The 22,774-nt window shown below is 43.1% G+C and overlaps 1 protein-coding gene across 1 annotated transcript in view; it reads right to left on the bottom strand.

The window, feature by feature from the left end:
• Positions 1–1,883: 1,883 nt before the first annotated feature.
• The window catches only part of LOC306930031 (integrin alpha-2-like), a gene marked incomplete at both ends in the record, with an annotated part of 21,185 nt that continues 294 nt past the window's right edge, over positions 1,884–22,774 (bottom strand). The window contains 19 exons of the mRNA XM_079510770.1: positions 1,884–1,970; positions 2,413–2,529; positions 3,067–3,180; positions 3,466–3,555; positions 4,769–4,874; positions 5,206–5,282; positions 6,623–6,770; positions 7,962–8,068; positions 8,160–8,287; positions 10,533–10,669; positions 10,928–11,058; positions 11,649–11,852; positions 13,064–13,207; positions 15,816–15,889; positions 16,905–17,085; positions 17,777–17,933; positions 19,303–19,460; positions 20,370–20,497; positions 22,072–22,181. Coding sequence (XP_079366896.1) covers positions 1,884–1,970; positions 2,413–2,529; positions 3,067–3,180; positions 3,466–3,555; positions 4,769–4,874; positions 5,206–5,282; positions 6,623–6,770; positions 7,962–8,068; positions 8,160–8,287; positions 10,533–10,669; positions 10,928–11,058; positions 11,649–11,852; positions 13,064–13,207; positions 15,816–15,889; positions 16,905–17,085; positions 17,777–17,933; positions 19,303–19,460; positions 20,370–20,497; positions 22,072–22,181 — 2,398 coding nt within the window. The remainder of the gene's footprint in view (positions 1,971–2,412; positions 2,530–3,066; positions 3,181–3,465; positions 3,556–4,768; positions 4,875–5,205; positions 5,283–6,622; positions 6,771–7,961; positions 8,069–8,159; positions 8,288–10,532; positions 10,670–10,927; positions 11,059–11,648; positions 11,853–13,063; positions 13,208–15,815; positions 15,890–16,904; positions 17,086–17,776; positions 17,934–19,302; positions 19,461–20,369; positions 20,498–22,071; positions 22,182–22,774) is intronic.

The following is a 22,774-nucleotide window of genomic DNA, read 5'->3' as shown; positions in this document are numbered from 1 at the left end:
CCCCACTCTCCGCTAAGCGGGAGAGGTGTAAAATTCCGAGCAGCAGACCTTCTACTGCTGTCAAATGTAAAAGAAAGTGCCGTTTCCAGACCCAGAGTGGACACTGGACAAAAGACGCCTCCGCGAGGCAACTGTTGTGACATACGCACGCGTTCAGGGAGATGTCCTCTACCACACCCCACTCTCCGCTAAGCGGGAGAGGTGACAAATTCCGAGCAGCAGACCTTCTACTGCTTGTCCAGTGTCCACTTTATAAAATCCATGCACTCCAGTGAATAGCATTTTTATTTAGATTTAGATTTTAGCATTTAGATACCTTTTTTACGTTATTTAATTACTTATTTTTTACACAGAAACATAATGTGTGTCTTTACAATAACTGTAATGTAATAATAATACTAATAATGTAATGTAATAATGATTTAATTAACGGCACTTTTATTCTGAAAGCAACCGGATGTCTTAAATTTGCTAGCTCTCAAACGGGAAGTTCTAGATTTGCCAAAAACACGGAGCCCACACATGGCGCAGTAAATTATCCAGGCACTGTTGGCTTTCGCCCCCTGATGGAGGGGTGTGTGTATTGTCACTCAGACTGTGGTGAAAGAAGACTATTACTTTTACTTGTGTAGTATCAATACAGCAATGCAGAAATAAATACTGTTTATTTTGTTGTGTAAAAGTAATCTCTACTCATCATGTAGAATGTCCCATTTTAAATGTTTGTATAATGATTTTGAAATGACAGATATACAAGCTCACAACACATTGAAAAAAGTGGTTAATGTAGCCTCTCTCCTGCTCTTTGTCTGCAAAAAGTAAAACACTGTATGACTGACTGTACATGAATAGTGAGTGCAGTGGAGTGTCCAGTCAGTGGGTGGTTTCACGCCTGGAAAAGTGCACACTGGTCACCATTTTACAGTTTTATTTTATGTGAGCCTTATAGGGTCGTCCCAATCTGGGAACCCATTGGCAAAAAAGGAGGAAAAAGAGTGGCCTCTTTTTTCCTGTGAGAGTCAACTGTCTTAGTGGAGACTTAGTGCAGTGGTTCCCCAAACCTTTTCACGTCAAGGACCCCCACAAATGCCAAAATGATACTCATTGCCCCGTGGACCCCCATTTGAAAATATATGCGAAGGACCCCCATAAGAGAAGGTTTTTACGGCTCTAGCAGTGATTCCCAACCATTTTCATTTCAAGGACCCCCAGGTTTGACCTGAATTATAGGCTATGCTCCCCTATGTAATGGCATTTCTATCTCTGGCACCCCAATGTACTGTATATATAGTTACTGTATAAAGTTAATTTAACTCTGACTAGTGTACAAATCGTTTCATTTGTACACTGTCAGAGTTACAGACCCATAAGGGTCCATTTGGTTCCTAACTATCATTTAGCTGGGGACCCCCTGGAAGTTGGAACTCCCTCAAGGACCCCTGGAGCCACCATGCAGGGACATGCAGAGAATGCTAGAATTTAAGTAAAAAATAAGTCTTCCATACAGGTTTTCAGTATAAAATATATACACATATGTAATAAGAAAATACAGAACATAATCTCATCATTTGTCATTATTACATTCAATTACACATTTTATGCGTTGAAATAAAGTTAGCGATCATTACAAAATATTCATGCATTTATGTACTATAATAGCCCTTTTTTATCTAACAAAAATAAAAATAAAAAAAATAAAAATAAAGAATAAAATAAAATAAATAAATAAAAACATGTATGTTTCATTCTTGGTTGCTCTGTGGTGTGTCTGCCTCTCCCTCCTCCACTCTCTCATTCTAACCCTTTTTTATCTAACAAATATAGTCAAAAAAATAATAAAATAAATAATAAAATAAAATAATGTCAATAAAAGCATGTATGTTTCATTCCTGGTTGCTCTGCGGTGTGTCTGCCTCTCCCTCCTCCACTCTCTCATTCTGCTCCAACTTCTTCCTCTTGAAGAAACCCAGCTGAGAAACATAGAATTAAATAAATTATATATAATAACATAACAAACATATAGAATGAAAAAAAGAAGAAATCCATAGAAAAGTCAGCCAGTGGTTGCCAGGTGTATCCTAATGTGTCATTAATACATAGGTATTACTAGGGGGTACTAGAGATGCTCCGATAATCGTCCACCGATCGGTGATCGGCCGATATTCACTCCAAATAACTCGATCGGCAATTTACCCTTTTATTTCTGTGATGATCGGCAATTTACCCAATGTGTCAGTAACACTTATGTTACACTTGTGTTACTAGGGGTTAGCATTGGTTTAGTCATGTATCCTAAACCGTGCGTGTTGCTAGGGGGTTAGCAGTGATTGCTATAGGTGTGTCCTAGTGTGTCGGTAATAATAGGGCGTTACTAGGGTGTTGGTCGCTAGCTGGGTTGCTAAAGAGCCCCACCTTCCAGAGAGCGACGGCCATCATGGCCAATAGGAGCAGACCTCCGATGACGCTGCCCGCAATCACGGCCACCGGCACCTCAGACTGTCTTAGTGGATTAGTGACGGACAAGCCCACCTACAGAAAGAGAGAGAGAGCAATATTAAACTTTTGGGAAATAGCCACCTAATAGCTCCCTTGCAATACCCACAGTGAGACCCAGTGTTTCATGCAGTTCTTAATGGATCATCACTGTGTTGGTAGCATGGTATAGTACCAGTCGGTCATTATTCAGACAAACCCGTGCTGCGGATTAAAAATCACCCGTGGCTCCCGACATGCCCCCCAACATGACCCCCCAATATAATTTGGCGATCCCCCGAGGGGTTGCGACCCCCATAAATGTTGAGGAAGAATGTGTGTGTGTGTGTGTGTGTGTGTGTGTGTGTGCAGGTGGGTGCAGGTGGGTGTTTTACCGTTATTTGTGGGTGTGTCACGATAAGAAGTTCTGGTTGTTGGGTTTCGATATGAGCTGTGCTGGTCAACTCAATGGACTGAAACAATGCCTGAAAACATACACGCATGCATGCATGTTTAATTCTGTTTAAAATGATTATGATATGATAATTTTAATAAATAATACATGTGTAATGTATAAGTAACGGTAATAATTACGGTGGCAAAGGTTCCCTTCCAGATTCTGGTGTTTACGGAGATGCTGTACATCCTGTTTGGGCTCATGTTGTTCAGGACGCATTTGATTGGTCGACAGGTGGCCGTGTCACAGTCCTACGAGCAGGGGATTGGTGGAGGGGGGATTCACCAAATTATTTTATGAAATAATTTGAAGAAAAATAAATATTGAAATTATGATTTGCCTCCTACTACTACTACTACTACTACTACTACTACTACTACTACTACTAATAATAATAATAATAAATATATAAATATAGCTGCAAGCAGCCATAACAGGGTCAAGCAATACAAAAAATACTATATGCAATACGCCCATAAGCCATAGACACATAGACTGAACTTGAGAGAGAACAAATGAGCATTTTTGGTACTCACCAGCTGATTGGTACCAAACAGCCTCTCTTTACTGAAAGAGGCGGAGCTGGGCATGGTGTCGACAGTGACATCACAGGTCACATCATCACTCTGGAGGCGGGGTGAGACAAGAAACACAGGTCAAAGGTCAAATGTGTTGAGCACTGTTGAACTCACTGCCTGTCCTGTTACCAGAGATCTGCAAGCCCGACACAGGACTCGACCTGTTAATTCCGTCCGGCCTACTCATCAACCATGATGGGTGATGAGTTGTAAATATGCCCAGCCTGTGCATTAGTCACCAGTAGTGGATTGAACGGGGAGTGATCTATGTTCCCCAGGTTCTATGATCCCTCATATGGGTTTTGTATTGTATTTATGTTATTTGCTGCTGGATCAGGACCAGGACCTTTTTGTGTTATCCTTTTAGCCCAAGTGTTTTATTGTACTTCCATGCAGTTTATTTTTTGTACTAATAATGTACTCAATCAATCATGCAATCAAATAAGCAATCACAATCGCGTGCGTGCGAGTGTGTACTCACTGGCTGTGTTGCTACTTCAGTGAGGAAGAGGAGGGGGTTTCCTGCCTTTGTTGAAGAAGGGAATGCAATAGATAGAAGACACTCATGGACAGGAAAATTACCTGTAGACACCTGAGAGAGAGAGAGAGTGTTATAGCAATATCGGACTGTATATTAAAAAGGGTATCTTTGAAAAACAAAGAAGAGGTCTCGCACACTGTCAGACACTTGCAAAAAAATGTTGCTCTTTATTAGGTCGACGTTTCGGTCGCTTAGACCTCCATCAGGACAATGTCGGTCCAGCAGTGCTACGCACTATTAGTGCTCACTCTTCATCAGTCTTCGCTGACTCTCCTTTTTACGGTTAGCATTATATTCAAATTATTTTATTTTTCATATCAAAAGTGCAGGAAGTAAAATGTTGAAAGAAGTGACATTTTGGTCCTCAGACTCAGAGCATCAGGAATATAGCCTACGTGCATTCAAAGAGTCTCAACGTTCGTCTTGTCGTGTGCGCGAGCCTATTCTGTTGTTTATGGACTTTATTGCTGTGCCTCTCGCACCTGTCTTGAGTTTAGAGAGCAGGCCAATCACAATTTGCGTCCTCACTTTTGTCTTCAATGTTTGTGTTTTCACAAACACTCAAAATGTGTGTTGGGAACTCAAAACTGGCCATTCATTATCAATGTCGTTCAATGTTTGTCTTAGGACAATGTTTGTGTTGACACATATATCCTTAAAGCTGGACATAGGAGGGGCAAGCCCCTGTCAAAAATGCATAGTTAGAATGAACACTGTTACCTTGATAGTAAAGTTGTATTTGGGTCCGATGTCGTCCAGGGTGGTGAATTTGGTGATGCCACTCTCAGCGTCGCCAGTCGATACGTAGAAGTTGAGGTTGGACTCCCTGAGAGAGAGAGAGAGAGAGAGAGAGAGGAAGGCCAATGAACAAATTCTCTGTAGTACTTGAGTAGTAGACAGACAGACAGACAGACAGACAGACAGACAGACAGACAGACAGACAGACAGACAGACAGACAGACAGACAGACAGACAGACAGACAGGTACCTGGATAGAGACAGCTCAGAGTCGTACATCAGAGGAAAGCTGAAAGTCTTCTGGTTGTCAAGAGGCCGAAGCTCTGTGTCATCACTGTCAATCAATACATCAATCAATCAATCAGTCAGTCAATCAATGAGTTAACGAGCTGGTCAATATTTCAGGTGATCATTCAGACCTCAGGACGTTGAAGGTGAACTCGGCGTCTCCCCACAGAGGTCGCTCGTCAAGGTCAAAGTTCAGTGTGAAGGTCACCTGGAGGTCAGCGATGGAAAGAAGGGAGGGTGAATTTATAGACTTTATAGACCGTGTGTGTTTATAGCCTTTACACAGAAATGAAGGGAGAGAGAGAGAGAGAGAGAGAGAGAGAGAGAGAGAGTAATGGTGCGTTCAGACTTGGATGGTTAGAGCGGCACGATTTCATACAAAGTCAATGCAAAGACGAGAATTGCGCAAACAGGCGCGGCACGACCTGGTGCAGCACAAGCGGGACGAACCGAGGCGAATATATATATATATATATATATATATATATATATATTCAAGTCGGAATGCAGCTTAAGACAGAGTACGTACCTCCTGGCCGTCCATTAGAGCTGGGTATCCTACCACACATGTCAGCATGTCAGTGACATCACACTCCACTACTGTAGAATCATGCTGAAAGAGAGAGAGAGAGAGAGAGCGAGAGAGAGAGAGAGAAAGTATTATTGGGTGAACTCTGACATGTCAGAAACGTTCAGGGTCAAATTGGGTACACATGCAGCGAGTACAGTGTGAGCGTTCACTTCGGCCGTGGTAATTGGTCTGTACAGTGAGTGTGAGCACATGTGAGCTCGTACAGTATGAGTGGTAGTAAACAATTGCACAGTTTATGACTGTTGCCGCCTTTAGGCCACATTGGAAGAGCGAAATCTCTCACAGAGAAGTAGTACTGCATACAGAGTACTTACAGGCTGAGTAACAGAGGAGTAGTACTGCGTACAGAGTACTTACAGGCTGAGTAACAGGAGTAGTACTGCATACAGAGTACTTACAGGCTGAGTAACAGAGGAGTAGTACTGCATACAGAGTACTTACAGGCTGAGTAACAGAGGAGTAGTACTGCTTATAGAGTACTTACAGGCTGAGTAACAGAGGAGTAGTACTGCTTATAGAGTACTTACAGGCTGAGTTCAGAGGAGTAGTACTGCATACAGAGTACTTACAGAATGAGTAACAGAGGAGTAGTACTGCATACAGAGTACTTACAGAATGAGTAACAGAGGAGTAGTACTGCATACAGAGTACTTACAGGCTGAGTAACAGAGGAGTAGTACTGCATACAGAGTACTTACAGGCTGAGTAACAGAGGAGTAGTACTGCATACAGAGTACTTACAGAATGAGTAACAGAGGAGTAGTACTGCATACAGAGTACTTACAGGCTGAGTAACAGAGGAGTAGTACTGCATACAGAGTACTTACAGGCTGAGTAACAGAGGAGTAGTACTGCGTACAGAGTACTTACAGGCTGAGTAACAGAGGAGTAGTACTGCGTACAGAGTACTTACAGGCTGAGTAACAGAGGAGTAGTACTGCATACAGAGTACTTACAGGCTGAGTAACAGAGGAGTAGTACACGTTGTTGGAGTACTGGGTGGTCAGGCGGACGTTGTAAGCCCTGTCCACCCCCTCTGCATTGGAGACTGACACCTCGAAGGACAGACGGCGATTCTTGTAGCTTAGCAATAATTTGGACGAACTGGAGAAAATACAAATTAATTTAAAAAAAAGACATCATTTAACTCAATTTGTTTTGTTGTTTTCTACGTACAGGTGTCAGTGGGTATTGTCAGGTGGTGTTTTCGGTTTGCGTGGACCCGTGAACACCTCTAGGACTAGTACAGGCCATTTAACCCATTTTGACCTGAGATCAGATTCTAAAAATGTCTTCTAAATCCTGACAGTTTTCTGAAAAAGCTATGTTTCTATGTCAGTCGATTTTTCAAAATTACAAGCTCGTATGAGCTTGTAGATCTGCTATTTTTCAATAGCTAAAGCATAACATAATGCTAACACCAAAAGGGGTTTTAATATACTTTATGTGTCTCTCTGGATAAGAGTGTCTCAATGTCTTCATTGTCACAAAAAAAAAGAAATATTGTCCTGTAACTGGATCTCTTCTCCACTAATCCCTCCCTATAACTCTTTAGTCTAGTTTTTATTTGTTGACGAAATTGTCAGTATATTTCGATCATTGATTGATTGATTGATCTCTCCTCTCTCTCTCTTTCTCCCCCCCTCTCTCTCCCCCTTCTCTCTCACCTCCCCTTCTCTTTCTCCCCCCCTTCTCTCTCTCTCTCCCTCTACCTCTCTCTCCCCTTCTCTCTATAGATAAGTCAGAGACAAAGAACACATCTTAAATCTTGAATCTTCTAAATAGTACCATTGTAGTGCTTACCTAGGTTTGACTCGGATAGACAAGTCACACGTGCACACGTCATCATCCGACCCATCACAATCCTTTGCAAACGGAACCTGGGGTGTGTGTGTGGGGTGTGTGTGTGTGTGTGTGGGGGGGGGGGGGGGGTGCACCATTAGTTGCAAGTCATTTAATGCAATTAGTAGTAGCAGCAGTACTGTTTTTTTATGTATTGTTTGTTTCCCTGAAGAAGGCAACTTGTTGCCGAAACGTTGGAAAAATTAAAATTTGATGGCATCGTGACTACGAGCTGTGCGGCCTCTCTCCTTTCTCAGTCAATGTATTGTTTGTTTAACTGGTATTCTAGTTTCAATGTACAGATTATTATTTAATATTTTGATCATATTTTGTTCAAAGTTTACTGAGGGCTGAGGCACTGCTTACTAAGACACTCTGGGTAAGAACGTTTGATAAATGCATACATTGTAAATTGTACTAGTATAGCACTAGCTTACTTGAAAGTTCCAGGACTTTGTACTGTAGTGGTCTAGAACTGGACTGGATTCTGAACTGGACTGGATTCCTGGCTGAGAGACTGTGACATTGAGGGACAGAGGAAGGAAAGACTCTGGATGTTTCTAAGAGAGGAGAGGACAAATGAGTGTTAAACAAAACATGAAGACAAAACCTAGAAGCCTCTCTCTCTCTCTCTCTCTCTCTCTCACTCACTTGTGCGTAGACAGTGTGGGTGTGGCAGACGGGCATCCCGTTCTCCAGATGAACCTGCACCTCCTGCTGCCGTCCGTCCTCCCCGTCCAATGTCCCTCTGCTGTCCACCGTTATATTACACCATAATACTGAGACAGACAGACAGACAGACAGACAGAGAGTTAGGCCCAGTTCCAATGTCCCCCCTCACAGATTTGTTTACATAGACACTTAATAATACTTTTATTCAGGTTCCATGTAAACAGTTGGGTATGAATCTCTGTTCGGAATGAATTCATTCTGAATATAAATTGTCCATGTAAACGCAGCGACGTCTGTTCACGTGAAGTCCGTGAGCTTGAAGGCTGTCCCTTCACTAGCCTGGTAAACCACTCCCGCTTTGTGGCCGTGATACGTCACTGACTTCACCGCCGCGTTTTCAACCCAGCTTTGTGTGACTACTGGCCAATCACAGCAGGGCTTTCCGAGAACTGTGGTGAGCCCGGAACGCTCGCTCTTCCTTTAGTTTCCCCACCTCTCTCTATCCGTGTGTATGTGTCTCACTCGGACACACGATATTCACTGCAACACAGACACGTGGCGTTAAACGTGAAACATAGTCTTGCCAACACCATAACGTAGCCTTGGGAAGTCAAGACTCACCCAACGACACGTAAACTGTCTTTCAGTGGGTTGTTGGGTTCTCTCAAGGCTCACCAGCGTGGCAAGAGATTCTACCTGAAGCATACTGGGAAGGAACACCAACCGATCTACACCAGAGAAAAGGCTTTGCTCTGTATCAAGTGTGACAAGTGTTTGCGTCGGTCAAGACATCTTAGGAAACACCAGCGTATCCACACTGGAGAAAAACCCTTCCACTGTGACCAGTGTGACAGGAGTTTCATTGAGTCAGGAGGTCTTACGAAACAGCAGCGTATCCACACTGGAGAAAAACCCTTCCACTGTGACCAGTGTGACAAGAGTTTCATTTAAGGTGGCCTTACACTAGCCGATAATCGGGCATTTTTTACGCTCGGGGGGTGCCCGACTCAATCGGGCACCCCCCGCGCGCGATCGGGATCGGCCCGATCAACATCAAGAATGTTTGATATTTGCTCGGCCCCCGCTCCGATTATCCTGTAGTGTGTGGTGCTGTCAGATTTCAAATGCCCGATTATCGGCTAGTGTAAGGCCACCTTTAGTCAGGAGGTCTTACGAAACAACAGCGTATCCACACTGGAGAAAAACCCTTCCACTGTGACCAGTGTGACAGGAGTTTCATTGAGCCAGGAGGTCTTACGAAATAGCAGCGTATTCACACTGGAGAAAAACCCTTCCACTGTGACCAGTGTGACAGGAGTTTCATTGAGTCAGGAGGTCTTACGAAACAGCAGCGTATTCACACTGGAGAAAAACCTTTCCACTGTCAACATTGTGACAAGAGCTTCAGTTTCCTATGCGAGGTTACCGGAGAAAGACCTTTCCATTGTCGACACTGTGGCAAGAGCTTCAATAAGACAGAACATCTGAAGTCACACCAGCGTCTCCACACCGGAGAAAAACCTTCCCATTGTCGACACTGTGGCAAGAGCTTCAATCAGTCAGATCAACTGAAGTCACACCAGCGTCTCCACGTTGGAGAAAACTAGGCTTTTTATCGGTTAGAAAGGCCAAACATACATAAATGTAAGAAGAGGCTCAACCAGTGCACCAAAACATGTCCTAAAACATGCATCTTCAGACGGATCCAGCACAGAATGCCACAACTTATCTTTCCCCGGCTAATTTGGCTACTTCAAACTGAGGGATCCAGAGGTGCTCCGCAAGGCCAGTCAAGTCAAGTCAAATGTATTTCTAATGTATAGCACATTTTAAAACAACAGCAGTTGAACCAAGGTGCTTTGCAAAAGACAAGAGCAACATAGACAGTATATTCACAAAGCAATAATAAAGGCATACAACACAGTAAGAAACACTCGTGTGAAGTGAGGGGCGCCTCGATGACGTCTTACATGGTCAAAGTCCACAGGCAAAACATTACATCGTAACTACCTACCCTAAACAAATAATAAAGTTGGGAATGCAGCCCCACCCGGGTTATGCAATACCTGGTGTCAAGAGTACTGTCACTGTCTGTCTGACTGTGTCCCTTTTGTGCCCATATATGGATGTCTCCATACTGTATCTGTCTATCTGTCTTCTTATCCTCTGCATCTGTCCGTCCATCCGCCTCATATGGGCATTTAATTTGGATACACAAACGCAATGACTACAATAAATTAGGCCAGAAGTCCAGAGGACTACAATAAATTACCCAGAGGTCCAGAGGACTACATTACCTAGAGGTCCAGAGGACTACATTACCCAGAGGTCCAGAGGACTACAATAAATTACCCAGAGGTCCAGAAGCGGTGGATGGTCTGAATGTGGTGGTCAAACACACGGTCGCCATGGAGACCGAACGGTCACTCAAGCTCAGCCTCTGGGGGTCGAAGGTCATGGTGGCCGTTACTACAGCAACAGGCCTTGACCTATCAGGAGAACAGAAAGGTTGTTGTGTTACCAGATGGAGGACGACTACATAGAATGATGTTACTAGTAGCTACTACCCCTAGCTAGTACAACTAGTAGCTACTACCGCTAGCTAGTACAACTAGTAGCTACTACCGCTAGCTAGTACAACTAGTAGCTACTACCACTAGCTAGCTAGTACAACTAGTACTGTAGACACTGCATCTGCTACAGAACCTGTCAAACAGGAAGTAGTCAAACAGGAAGTGGTGTTTTACCAGAGGTTGACCACTTTCCCATAAGCCCCTACAGTGATGTCATTGATCAGGTCACCGTTGAGGTCAAAGGTCGTGTCCAGTGAGCGTCCAAAGTACATCAACCCGGAGTCCAGCGTGGAACCTCTGATTTTCTGCAGAAAAAAACACCACAAAATAATTTATCTTCCCACTGAAAGTACACCATGTACAGTTGCCAACCATTATTTTGACTAAGCTTGAAATTGGGGAGAAAAAAGGGGTGAAAAGTAGCTTGGGAAGCCTTCCTCTTCGGGTTTATGAACCGGTCGGGAGCGGACGGTATCTTACGTCATGTTGTAGTCACTGATTTGTAGTCATCAGGCAGGAAACGACAACCGGAATAAGAACTAATAATTCCCTGCGATAAAATCCTTCATGCAGAGTAGTTTAGCTGATTTTTAAAATGGGCTTAAATGTGAGTGTACTTTCCAGAGACTATTTAGCGTCTGTAAACCTTTGTTATCCCACAGGGAAATTAAATTTTATTGGGTAGGCCCTAAAATTATGATAACAGGGAATTATTTTGGGTAGTTCTTATTCCGGTTGTGGTTTCCTGCCTGATGACTACAACATGACGTAAGTTACCAACTTACCATCCACTCCCGACCGGATCACACAGTGATTCATTAACACAGACCAGGCTTTCCTCCGCGGTGGAAAGCCTGGTGATGGCGAGGTTAGGTAAAAAGCACCCCAAAACCACCTGTGAGTACTGCGTCCTCAGAGTACTGTTGCATCCGTTGTAAATGTAGATGACTCCCTTGTTGTCTTCCTCCAGAGGGGCTCCGACCACCACATCGGTGTACCCGTCCAGGTCCAGGTCCCCGGCACCGGCCAGTGCCTGCCCAAAACCAGAGTTCTCTGCTGGGGAAGGGCCAGAGAGGAACCCCCTGTCTGTCAGCACTCCCTGGAGGTTGAGGATAGGAGATACTATTAGCATTGATATTTGAGATGCATCCTAAAATCATTCACGCTCAGGATACCAACCAGGCTGCTGGAAATGAGGTATCAGGGCGTGATGCTCTGCTGGTTGCAGAAGAGTTTACATGTGCCATTTATCTCAATGGGTATTTCACTGGACTTCACACACAGTTTAAAGTCTTCTTTTAATTATCATGACTTGTACAGGCCGGTCGAGCTCTAGCGCCACGAAAAAAATACAATGAATGAGTGAGTGAATGAATGAATGAATGAATGAATGAATGAATGAATGAATGATGTGTAATGCATAAACCTGTGTCCTCTGGAGTCTAGAATGATGTTACCATATGTGCGCGTCGCTGTTTGATGACGTTGCACATAGAGTGGTCCTGATGGGCAAAAGAGGTGGCTGAAATGTGCCTGAATAATGCGTTTTATATATGTGAAGACATTGAGGGTGGGATAATGAGCCTAAAACCTTGGCAGACACCACATCGACCCTATTCTGATTCTGGAAGTTGGATATGCGGGAAATTATGGTACCATTCATTTTAAAATTGATGATAAAGTAGGCCCAGCCAGTGCGGTATGCTTCTAGGGTTTCTACCGGTTAGAGTGAAGACCGTCCCTCGCTGCCCTTCCAGCCAATAGCATTTGTTTGCGGTTGCTTTACGGGACCGGATGTTCCAAGACAGTGGATTTGAATTAAGGTCTGTAGAATCCAATGGGTTCCATTTTCTATGATATGAACGCTATGAGGCTTGCTAAAGGACATATAGGTAGACTAGTGCTAATGAGGCTAGCATTAGCCTACCTTGCTAAAGGACATGGTAGAACAGTGCTAAGGTGGAGGCTCACATTACTAAAGGACAGCCTGCGCACGGTGCTGTTGGGTGAAATCAGCCCTTATTAGCGCCTTCTTTCAGAAATACGGGGAGGGGTGGGGCGAGGCAAGGACAGCATGCAGGTAACAGTGTTAATGAGGCTAACATCACCTTGCTAAAGGAGTAAAAGACAGCAGGTAGAATAGATAGATAATGAGGCTAACATCACCTTGCTAAAGGACATCAGGTAGATTAGTGCTAATGAGGCGAACATCACCTTGCTAAAGAACATCAGGTAGAACAGTGCTAATGAGGCTAACATCACCTTGCTAAAGAACATCAGGTAGATTAGTGCTAATGAGGCTAACATCACCTTGCTAACGGACAGCAGGTAGACTCGTCCTGTTTGTTTCTTCAGGGGACTCATGAAGTTTTGTGCAGAGACCAGTAGCAGGTCTGACGTCCCGTCACCGTCCACGTCCAGAGAACACAGGACACCGCCGTAGTATGACCCCAACTACACACACACACACACACACACACACACACACAGCAGGCTTGTGAATCTCTCTATATGAGGGAGATTTGATACGCATCCTGATACGATACATTAACGACACATTGGAGCCCTATAGCTGCCAATACGATGTGATACGATTCACCCCTGTTCATGACGCAATTTGACAATTTCACGACGATTTCATGAGCTTGAATTTATGAGCTTTCATTTCCTAAAACACACTAAAAATGTATTCCCAACTATAGGGTTGGGATCCGGATCCACCATCGAGGAACCCGAATCGGTTCCATCCATTTGGAACTGTTTCTGGAACTGGTTTTATCACACACTGTCAGAGCTGGTATGTAGACAATAGAGGGTATGCGCGTGACATCATCATCATACCCGGAAGTTATGCGGGAACGCCTACTGAGTGGCACAAAACTACTTTCTGGCCTTGACAGCCCATACATCCAAACAGAAAAGTCATTTCTGATTGCATTAAAAGACGTTCAATGACATTAAACTCACTTTGCCACTCGATTTGCCACTCGATTTCCCATATACTTTATGCATGCGCATACCCTCTATACCGGTGTTTCTAAAAGTGTTTTATTTCAAGGACCACTACAACTCAAAACAAACAGCAGCTGGCGTCAAACACCAGCTCCTTCAGAAAAACCAAGGAGCTGGTGTTTGACGCCAGGCGGAGCAAGAGGAGGACCCCAGCACCCATCACCATCCAGGGGGAGGAGGTGGAGATTGTGGACTCCTTTTGGAATCGTTAAAAAGGGAATTGCGAAAGCCCAAACTGCACCAATGATTCACCACGCAACTCCTTGCAACATGCAACTATTTGCAACTATACTTGCAATCATTATCCTCAATGTCAGTTGCAAGGAGTTGCAATGGTGTGGTTGACCTTGTTGCAAGGAGTTGCAACTACTTGTGACTATTTGCAAGGAGTTGCAACTGGTGTGGTTTGGTTTTAAGGAACCGGAATCGCAACTTATAGAATTCTGGGAGAGAAAAAAAAATAAACGTTTATTGAAGAACATTTCAATTACTAATTATATACTAAATTACTATTAACTTAAAATTGTATGATTTGTACTGATTGTATACCAGTCCCAGCATGCTGTTTTTGATATTTCATATAGACTCTCCTATATGTGTGTGGCTGTGTCCCTGGGTCTGTCCGTCCCTGTGTCCCTGGCTGTGTCTGTCTGTCTGTCCCTGTGTCCCTGGCTGTGTCTGTCTGTCTGTCTGTCCCTGTGTCCCTGGCTGTGTCCGAGCACAAAAATAGCGTCACTGGGTGTCACAGTGTCACTGTTGCACAGCCTAACACACAGACACACACAGGCCAGGGAGGAGGGCTTGTACAGTACAGTACAGTACAGTACAGTACAGTACAGTACAGTACAGTACAGTACAGTACAGTACAGTACAGTACAGTACAGTACAGTACAGTACCACTCACTTCAGACGGGTCTGATTTTTAAGTTTTCTTCGGTCCAGAAGAGGTTGGGAAGGACACTGTGCTATTGTTCATAATTGTCATCACCTGTTCTCCTCGGTGTGAACCCAGGACGTCAGGGAGCCCCCTGCTGTTCAGAGTGTAGACCACCACCTGCCCCTTGTGGTTAGAGCGTGGCGCGCCAGCTACAAAGTACTCCTCCACACCGTCGTACAGAGTAGTGACCGAGTACCCTGCACACACACACACACGCACGCACGCACACACACGCACACACTTCAGACATTAGTCAGAAGCATTGAAGTACAACAAATCACCATGCATAGTCAAACAGAGGCAAGTGGTAGTAGTACTAGTAGCAATAGTAGTAGAAGTACTAATAGTAGTAGTAGTAGTATGGTAGCAATAGTAGTAGAAGTACTAATAGTAGTAGTAGTAGTATGGTAGCAATAGTAGTAGAAGTAGTAATAGTAATAGTAGTAGAAGTAGTAGCAATAGTAGTAGAAGTAGTAATAGTAGTAGTAGCAATAGTAGTAGAAGTAGTAATAGTCGTAGTAGTATGGTAGCAATAGTAGTAGAAGTAGTAATAGTAATAGTAGTAGTAGTAGTAGTAGCAATAGTAGTAGAAGTAGTAATAGTAGTAGTAGTAGTAGTAGTAGCAATAGTAGTAGTAATAGTAGTAGTAGTAGTAGCAATAGTAGTAGAAGTAGTAATAGTAGTTGTAGTAGTAATAGTAGTAGTAGTATAGTAGCAATAGTAGTAGAAGTAGTAATAGTAGTAGTAGTATAGTAGCAATAGTAGTAGAAGGCTAGTAGTACCTAGATATGAGCTATCATCTCTTTCTTGCAGTATTTCTGCAAAAGAACCTTCGGGAAAAATGATGGTCTTGTTTGCAGTTTGATGGACCACCGTTCCACTCCAATCATATGCACCCACAGCACCGAACAACCATGTGTCCTGGGAAGAGTGAAATGCACACATTATACATTAATTTCTCTGTCTGTCTGTCTGTCTGTCTGTCTGTCTGTCTGTCTGTCTGTCTGTCTGTCTGTCTGTCTGTCTGTCTGTCTGTCTGTCTGTCTGTCTGTCTGCTTGTCTGCCTGTCTGTCTGTCTGTCTGTCTGTCGGTCGGTCGGTCGGTCGGTCGTACCTTGTCTCTGGTCTGATGAGCGCTGAATCCAACTTGTGACATCTCCATCTTGAACCGCAGGCCCTCTCCAGTACCTGCACGTTTGACATGACAAGTGATATTACTGTATGCACTCAATAACAATGATATAACATGAAATATGACATGACATGACATGATTTGATAGGCTAGTATAGTATAGTAAGCATAACGTATTGAAACATGGAAACACTCTCTAGGTACCTAAGTAGGTACCTAGAGAGTAGTACTAAGTACAGAACTTTGAGACGTTAACGCGATTGGCTGCAAACAGACGGTATAAGTTCAATAATATTAGCTGATAATAAGCCACATTTAGCTAATTCAGAAGACAATGGCTAAAATATATCAAAATGTGCTGTCAAGGCCTGGGCCGCGGCTGAGCCGGTAATCCAGCCTGACGGCGTGTCGCGGGTTCGAGTCCCGAGCCCGTCGGCCTTCCCCTTAAGAGTATATAGAGACATCACCGGATTTCTCCTCCCATCCACTTGCTCAAAAGCGCATGAGGCGATTTCACGCCCCAATAACATGAACGCGCTGGCCGTTGACTCTCATTGCATTACTATCATCATCACGTATGAAACATAGCGTTCACGTGTCATGGGCCCAATAACATGAACGTGCGCAATGATAGTCAACGGCCCAGCGCTGGCTCGAGCTGCAATACCAAATTCGGCCACTATGTCCATTTCGCCTCAGGGTTTCCTCCCGGTGCCGTCTCTATTAACCCATTTTGGGCGGGAACCCCTTTTGGTGTTAGCATTATGTTATGCTTTAGCTATTGAAAAATAGCAGCGCCACTACGAGCTTGTAGGTCTGCTATTTTTGAAAAATCGAAGAACCACTGACATAGAAACATAGCTTTTTCAGAAAACTGTCAGGATGTAGAAGACATTTTTAGAATCTGATCTCAGGTCAAAATGGGTATTCTAAGGTCTTCCCCCCATCTCTCTCCCCATTTCCTGTCTAATTACTTAATTATTAAAATAATTATTAAGAATTATTAAAAGAATGTGCTGTCAAACACTGGTCACAAATGTACAAGTTACTTTCCAGAGGACTAACACAGACCCTCTATGTTGTTTTCTGCATGTGTGGAGATCCTGTCTCCCAGGGTCGCTGCGATCTCCACCAGAGCATTCTCGTCGGCCACGTTGAAGACGTATAGCTCGCTCGGCACGCTGGCGATGGACTTGATCTCTGCGATCAGGTCGGACGTATCCAGACTGTTACGAATATAGTAGCCGAGGACCTGGAATGGACATTTTTTTAATAGCAATGCATTAATGTATTGAATTTTAGACAAAAAAAAACAAAAACATAAACAAAACAAAACAAAACAATAAATAAAAATAAATACATAAACAAAACAAAACAATTCAAAGATTTTCCAGATATGTTCACAAATATTGATAATTGTGAAAATAGCCGATGCATGCAACATGTTATGAGCTTGTAGATCTGCTATTTTCACTATGTTTGGAATATGGCTCAAGTGGATAATTCAAAATGTACTTTGTTTCCCTTCATAGAAATGTAGTGGAGTAAAAAAATACAAAAAAAACTATCTTTGAAATGTAGAGTGGAGTGAAAGCCATACAGTAAGTATCCAAAAATACAAATTCTCCACACATACTCAAAAAAATCACACCCGTGTGAACTGAGTGGTGTAAGGTCTTATATAGTCTGTCTGACGTAATGAAATCATGTCTGACGTAATGAAATCACACCCGGGTGAACAGGGTGAACATAGCAACCATGCTCATTTTTTCTGCACAGACTAACAAAGCCAGTTGTATCACACCCGGGTGAACAGGGTGAACATAGCAACCATGCTCATTTTTTCTGCACTAACAAAGCCAGTTGTACTTATAGTGAATGTCTGCCTCTAACTAGGTGTAGTACAGTAGTAATCGTTGAATAATATTATCTGCAGTACTCACAGCGATGCCGAAGCGAGTGATGCCGTCCTGCTCGCTCAGTTTGATGACATCGTTCTCATCACGCAAGTGCACGTCATGTGAAAAGCCATCGGTGACGACCACCATCACCTTGGTGGCGCCCGGCCGCCCGCCATGCTCACGCCGGAACGCCTCCTCTCTGTCGAATGAATGAGTATAAAGTAGGTAAATAGTTTACTATGAAACCCTGCCTATATCCGTGTGTTAGTCACGCCTCCATATATGGTCACGACTCGTGACATCACGCCTCCATATATGGTCACGCCTCGTGACATCACGCCTCCATATATGGTCACGCCTCGTGACATCACGCCTCCATATATTGTCACGCCTCGTGACATCACGCCTCCATATATGGTCACGACTCGTGACATCACGCCTCCATATATGGTCACGCCTCGTGACATCACGCCTCCATATATGGTCACGCCTCGTGACATCACGCCTCCATATATGGTCACGCCTCGTGACATCACGCCTTGTGACACGCCATGCCACCACATATGGCCATCTCCATATATGAAGATCACGACACTGACCTCATCTAACCCTGGATAACCATGCATGGAGAAGACTGGATCATCACCTAGATCTCCATATATGAAGATCACGACACTGACCTCATCTAACCCTGGATAACCATACATGGAGAAGACTGGATCATCACCTAGATCTCCATACATGGAGCCGGCCAGCAACTCTACATCTGACCTCAAACCTCAAACTCTTAGATCTCCATATATGGAGCTGACCTGTTCTGACATTCCATATGTTGATCCTCCCCACCCGTCCTTCCTGTTCTGACATTCCATTATGTTGATCTGACCTCATCAAACCCTGTACACTCAAGACACGCTCCATAGTATACAGAATTCCATCCATATGTTGATCTGACCCCCCCAACGCCAACGCTCGCCCAGCAGTCTGCCGTCACCTATAGGTGGATGCGTGTACACTTCCATCTCGCCCTCAGGGCGTCTTATACTGGTAATAATAACAACAATGCCTCGGAAGGAAGGAAGGTATTGATTGATTGAATATTTTATTAGACAATAAGAAAAAAATGCAAACAGCACAATGTACAGTTAGGCATTTTTGGTCCAAAGGGATTTCCGAAGAAAGACCTTGCGGTCTTGTTTCCATTCGGGTCCCATGCACTCACACACATATAGTCATGAACAATAATCTAAAACAGTAATTTGTCACCTCCTCTCCCTCTGACCTGCTGACAGGTGAAATTTTAGGTCTGTTTTAAAGGAGGCCAGTGATTTGCTTCCACACCTGAATAGCAGTGCTGCGGAAGGTGAATTTACCCATATTTGTTTTGTAAGTGGGCGGCACCAGATCATTGTTTACGCTACCTCTAGTTTTGTGGCTGTGGGTGTCGCTCACTTTTTTTAAAGTAATTAGTCAAGTAAATGAGCACTGAGGGCATGGAGGGCATAGCTGCATGTACAATGCTGAATGTCAGACCCATTTTCAATTGTTTGAAAATTGTTTGAAAAAACCTTGCATATGTGATGGCTCCGAAGGTGTTTGTCTCCCTGCCCTTGGTCTCGTCCAGCTGAGTGATGGCTGCCACGGCCTCCAACAACGACTCTCTGGACCGATGCCTGTTGAGATGAAACTCCACGCTGGGCTCGCTGTTATATTGGATTATACAGACCTAGGAAAAATAATCAACCAATCACATCATCATGTGTAATGACCTATAAAAAAAACAACATCATCCAATAATATTGGATGATACTGACCTGTGAATATAACCAATCATAATGGATTATACTGGCCTGACTATTTGCTGGTCCACTAGTAACTAACTACTGTAACTACCTGAGTGTTTGCTGGTCCACTACAATTTAGGCATTTAGCAGACGCTCTTAATCCAGAGCGATTTACATTAAGCAATAACAAAAAGCATGGTATACATCACATATATAAAAAGTAGTTATCATGAAACATGCGTAAGCTAAGAACGTAACAGTGGAGTATCTATGTAAACTATACATGCTATACTATATTATATATTATACATTTGTACTATAAAGTGCTATGACTACATAAAATGCAATTCTAGTGCTGTCTACGTAACATGCTATAAGTCTGTTTAAAATACTATCTAAGTCTACATAAAGTGCTATATTTAAAATACTATCTAAGTCTACATAAAGTGCTATCTAAGGGGCTAGTGCTACGGGCCATGGTGGAGTCTGAAGAGGTGGGTTTTCAGACTACGGCGAAAGATTGGGAGTGAGGCTGCAGTTCTGATTGTGATGGGGAGTGCATTCCATAGTTGTGGAGCCAGAAGGGAGAAGAGTTTGGGACGTGTGGAGCGTTGTCCCGGCGTTTTTAGTGAAGGTACTTCCAGCTTCCCTGTGTTGGGAAGCTAGTAACTACTGTGACAACCTGAGTGTTTGCTGGTCCACTAGTAATAATAATAATAAAACTTTATTTGTATAGCACCTTTCATGACATGAAATGCAGCTCAAAGTGCTTTACAGAGCAATGGAGAAAAAAAGAAAAGAAAAGCAAGGCATAAACATTAAAAAACAAGAGCAGTAACTACTGTGACTACCTGAGTGTTTGCTGGTCCGATGTCCATGGTTTCTATGAGTCTGTGCAGGAAGGTTGTTACTGGTTTCCAGGGCTCTATGCTGTTGGAGCCGTCTAGCACGATGACAATGTCTACGGGACCTCCACATGCTGACAGACAGACAGGCAGACAGACAGACAGACAGACAGACAGACAGACAGACAGACAGACAGACAGACAGACAGACAGACAGAATTTCAGAAAAACACAAAACATAAATCGGAGATTTTTTTTACTTCAAAGGGAGAGCGGAGAGGTGACGATCTGCGTTCACACTGGCAATCATTACCATAGTCTATTATTACCCTCCCTGATACAACAGCAGTGACACAGAAATGTTTGTGGGGAGGACTGAATGATGAATGATGATGATGAATTCCTGTTCTGTCTATAGAAGTGTCTATTTGTACGTCTCTAAATGTTTTGATGATTTGAACATGGTGGACCCTATTGGAAACAAGTGTAATGCTTAATTGGGTCGTCCACTCACAGTTAACAGCCTTTGTATTGAGTTTGTGCTTGAAATGTACTGTAATTCTGCAAACTGTTAATAAATTCTTCAATCAATCAAAAACAAACTTGTTTTCTTACTTTGAAGGTCCGGCACGATGGCAGGACGTGCGTTGTCCTTAGCGCAGACACCAGGCAGGAAGTACTGACTTCCACACTGCTGAGCCCACAGTGGAGCACATGCCTGTTTCAAAATAAAATGTTACAAAATGCACATTTCAGAACACAAACTGCCTGCACAACTGCCTGGACAACTGCCTGTCAAAGTAAAGTAAAATAGCACATATCAAACGTGTTGTGAGTTCAAAGATCTGCTATTTTCACTCATTTGGATCCCAGGGAATTCAGGGGTCTCAAGCAAGAAGGTTTGAGAACCACCAATTTAAGATTTATACATGATCTTTTTTTGTAATTGTTGATGATTAGTTTTAAAATGTCAATTCAATTAAAGGAAATGTGAAAGATTCACTGAAGAATAACATTATAGCTTGTATTTATAAATTATAGTTAGCAGTGGTGGCGACAGCAATAGCGGTCATCACTAATGAATTGATTACAATTGAGTACCTTTTAGCATGACTTTATTACATGTATCGTTAACAAACTTTGTTCAACCAATCAATCAAACTCGCCATAAAATGTCCATCAGAGCTTCGTGTTAAAGTCAGTCCTAAACTCATATTAACGTTGACATTTCTCACTTCAGGAAAACCGATGGATTCTGAAACATACAAAAACAGAAACATATTCATAATACCAGTAGTTATAGGCATGTAATTTACGATACGATTTGAATCACCATACTAGGTTCACAATGCGATTTTAAATACAAAATCATTTTCCAGACAAATTACGGAAAAATCTTTTTATTATTATTATTTCTCTCACGCAAATCCAGTACTCTATTTTTTCTTCCAGTAATCTTCTTCTCTCATTCTCTTTTCAATACAGTAGCAAATCCTTTTTGTTTAATCAATTCTCTTACAAAGAGAGAAAATGCTGTATTATTTTCTCCTTTTTGCTGTTTTGCATCAAATTCAAATTGCGATTTATTTGTGATTTAAACCAGTTTGAATGGATTTTATCGTTACATGTCTACCAATAGTACCGATGTTAGTAATGGTGGCAAATTTACTCCAAACATATTATTCAAAGGACGGGTGAACAACCGCACCTGGGAGGCGGAGCTTGTCGCAGGCGGAACCCGGGGATGTGATGTCACAGCGGAAGATGTCCCCCTTCCTGTTGCCGGGGTAACCACTCCACGGGGAGCCAATCACAATCCTGAATACACAACCCAATATGTATGGAAAAAAGTATTAACTGGGGATGTACAATAATTAATCGGTCATCATATTGGTATCGGCAATATCTGCATTATAAATGTGATACCGATATGAAAATAACATATAGGTTTTAGCCAATATATTAATATAGGTGGTAATATATTGAGAAAGGAACCATGCGTGGGCCTTTAATGTAATAATAAGCATACCCGTCTGAATTGAGTGGTGCTGTGCTGTAGGCCTACTCGTACTGTACTCTCACTGTACTGTGCTTGTACTGTAGCCTACTGGTACTGTACACACACTGTACTGTACTCGTACTGTACTCTAAAGGTCTGCACACACCGGGCGCGAATCGGATGCGAATTCGGATTTTTAGCGGCGTTTCTCCATCGGTTTTCCGAAAAACGCGGCCGGTGTGCAACCACCTTTACTGTACTGTACTTGTACTGTACTGGTACTGTGCCACACTGTACTGTACTCGTCCTGTAGTGTACTCGTACTATACTGAGTCGTACTGCAGGGTATATGGTACTAAAAACTCAGCTTCCCTGTACTGGTGATACACTGAAATAATATTTTTTCAATGAC

The sequence above is a fragment of the Electrona antarctica genome (genome assembly GCF_951216825.1).
Source record: "Electrona antarctica genome assembly, chromosome: 9".
NCBI lineage: Eukaryota > Metazoa > Chordata > Actinopteri > Myctophiformes > Myctophidae > Electrona > Electrona antarctica.
Note: the sequence above shows the minus strand (reverse complement) of the source record. Positions and strands in the feature narration are given on the sequence as shown.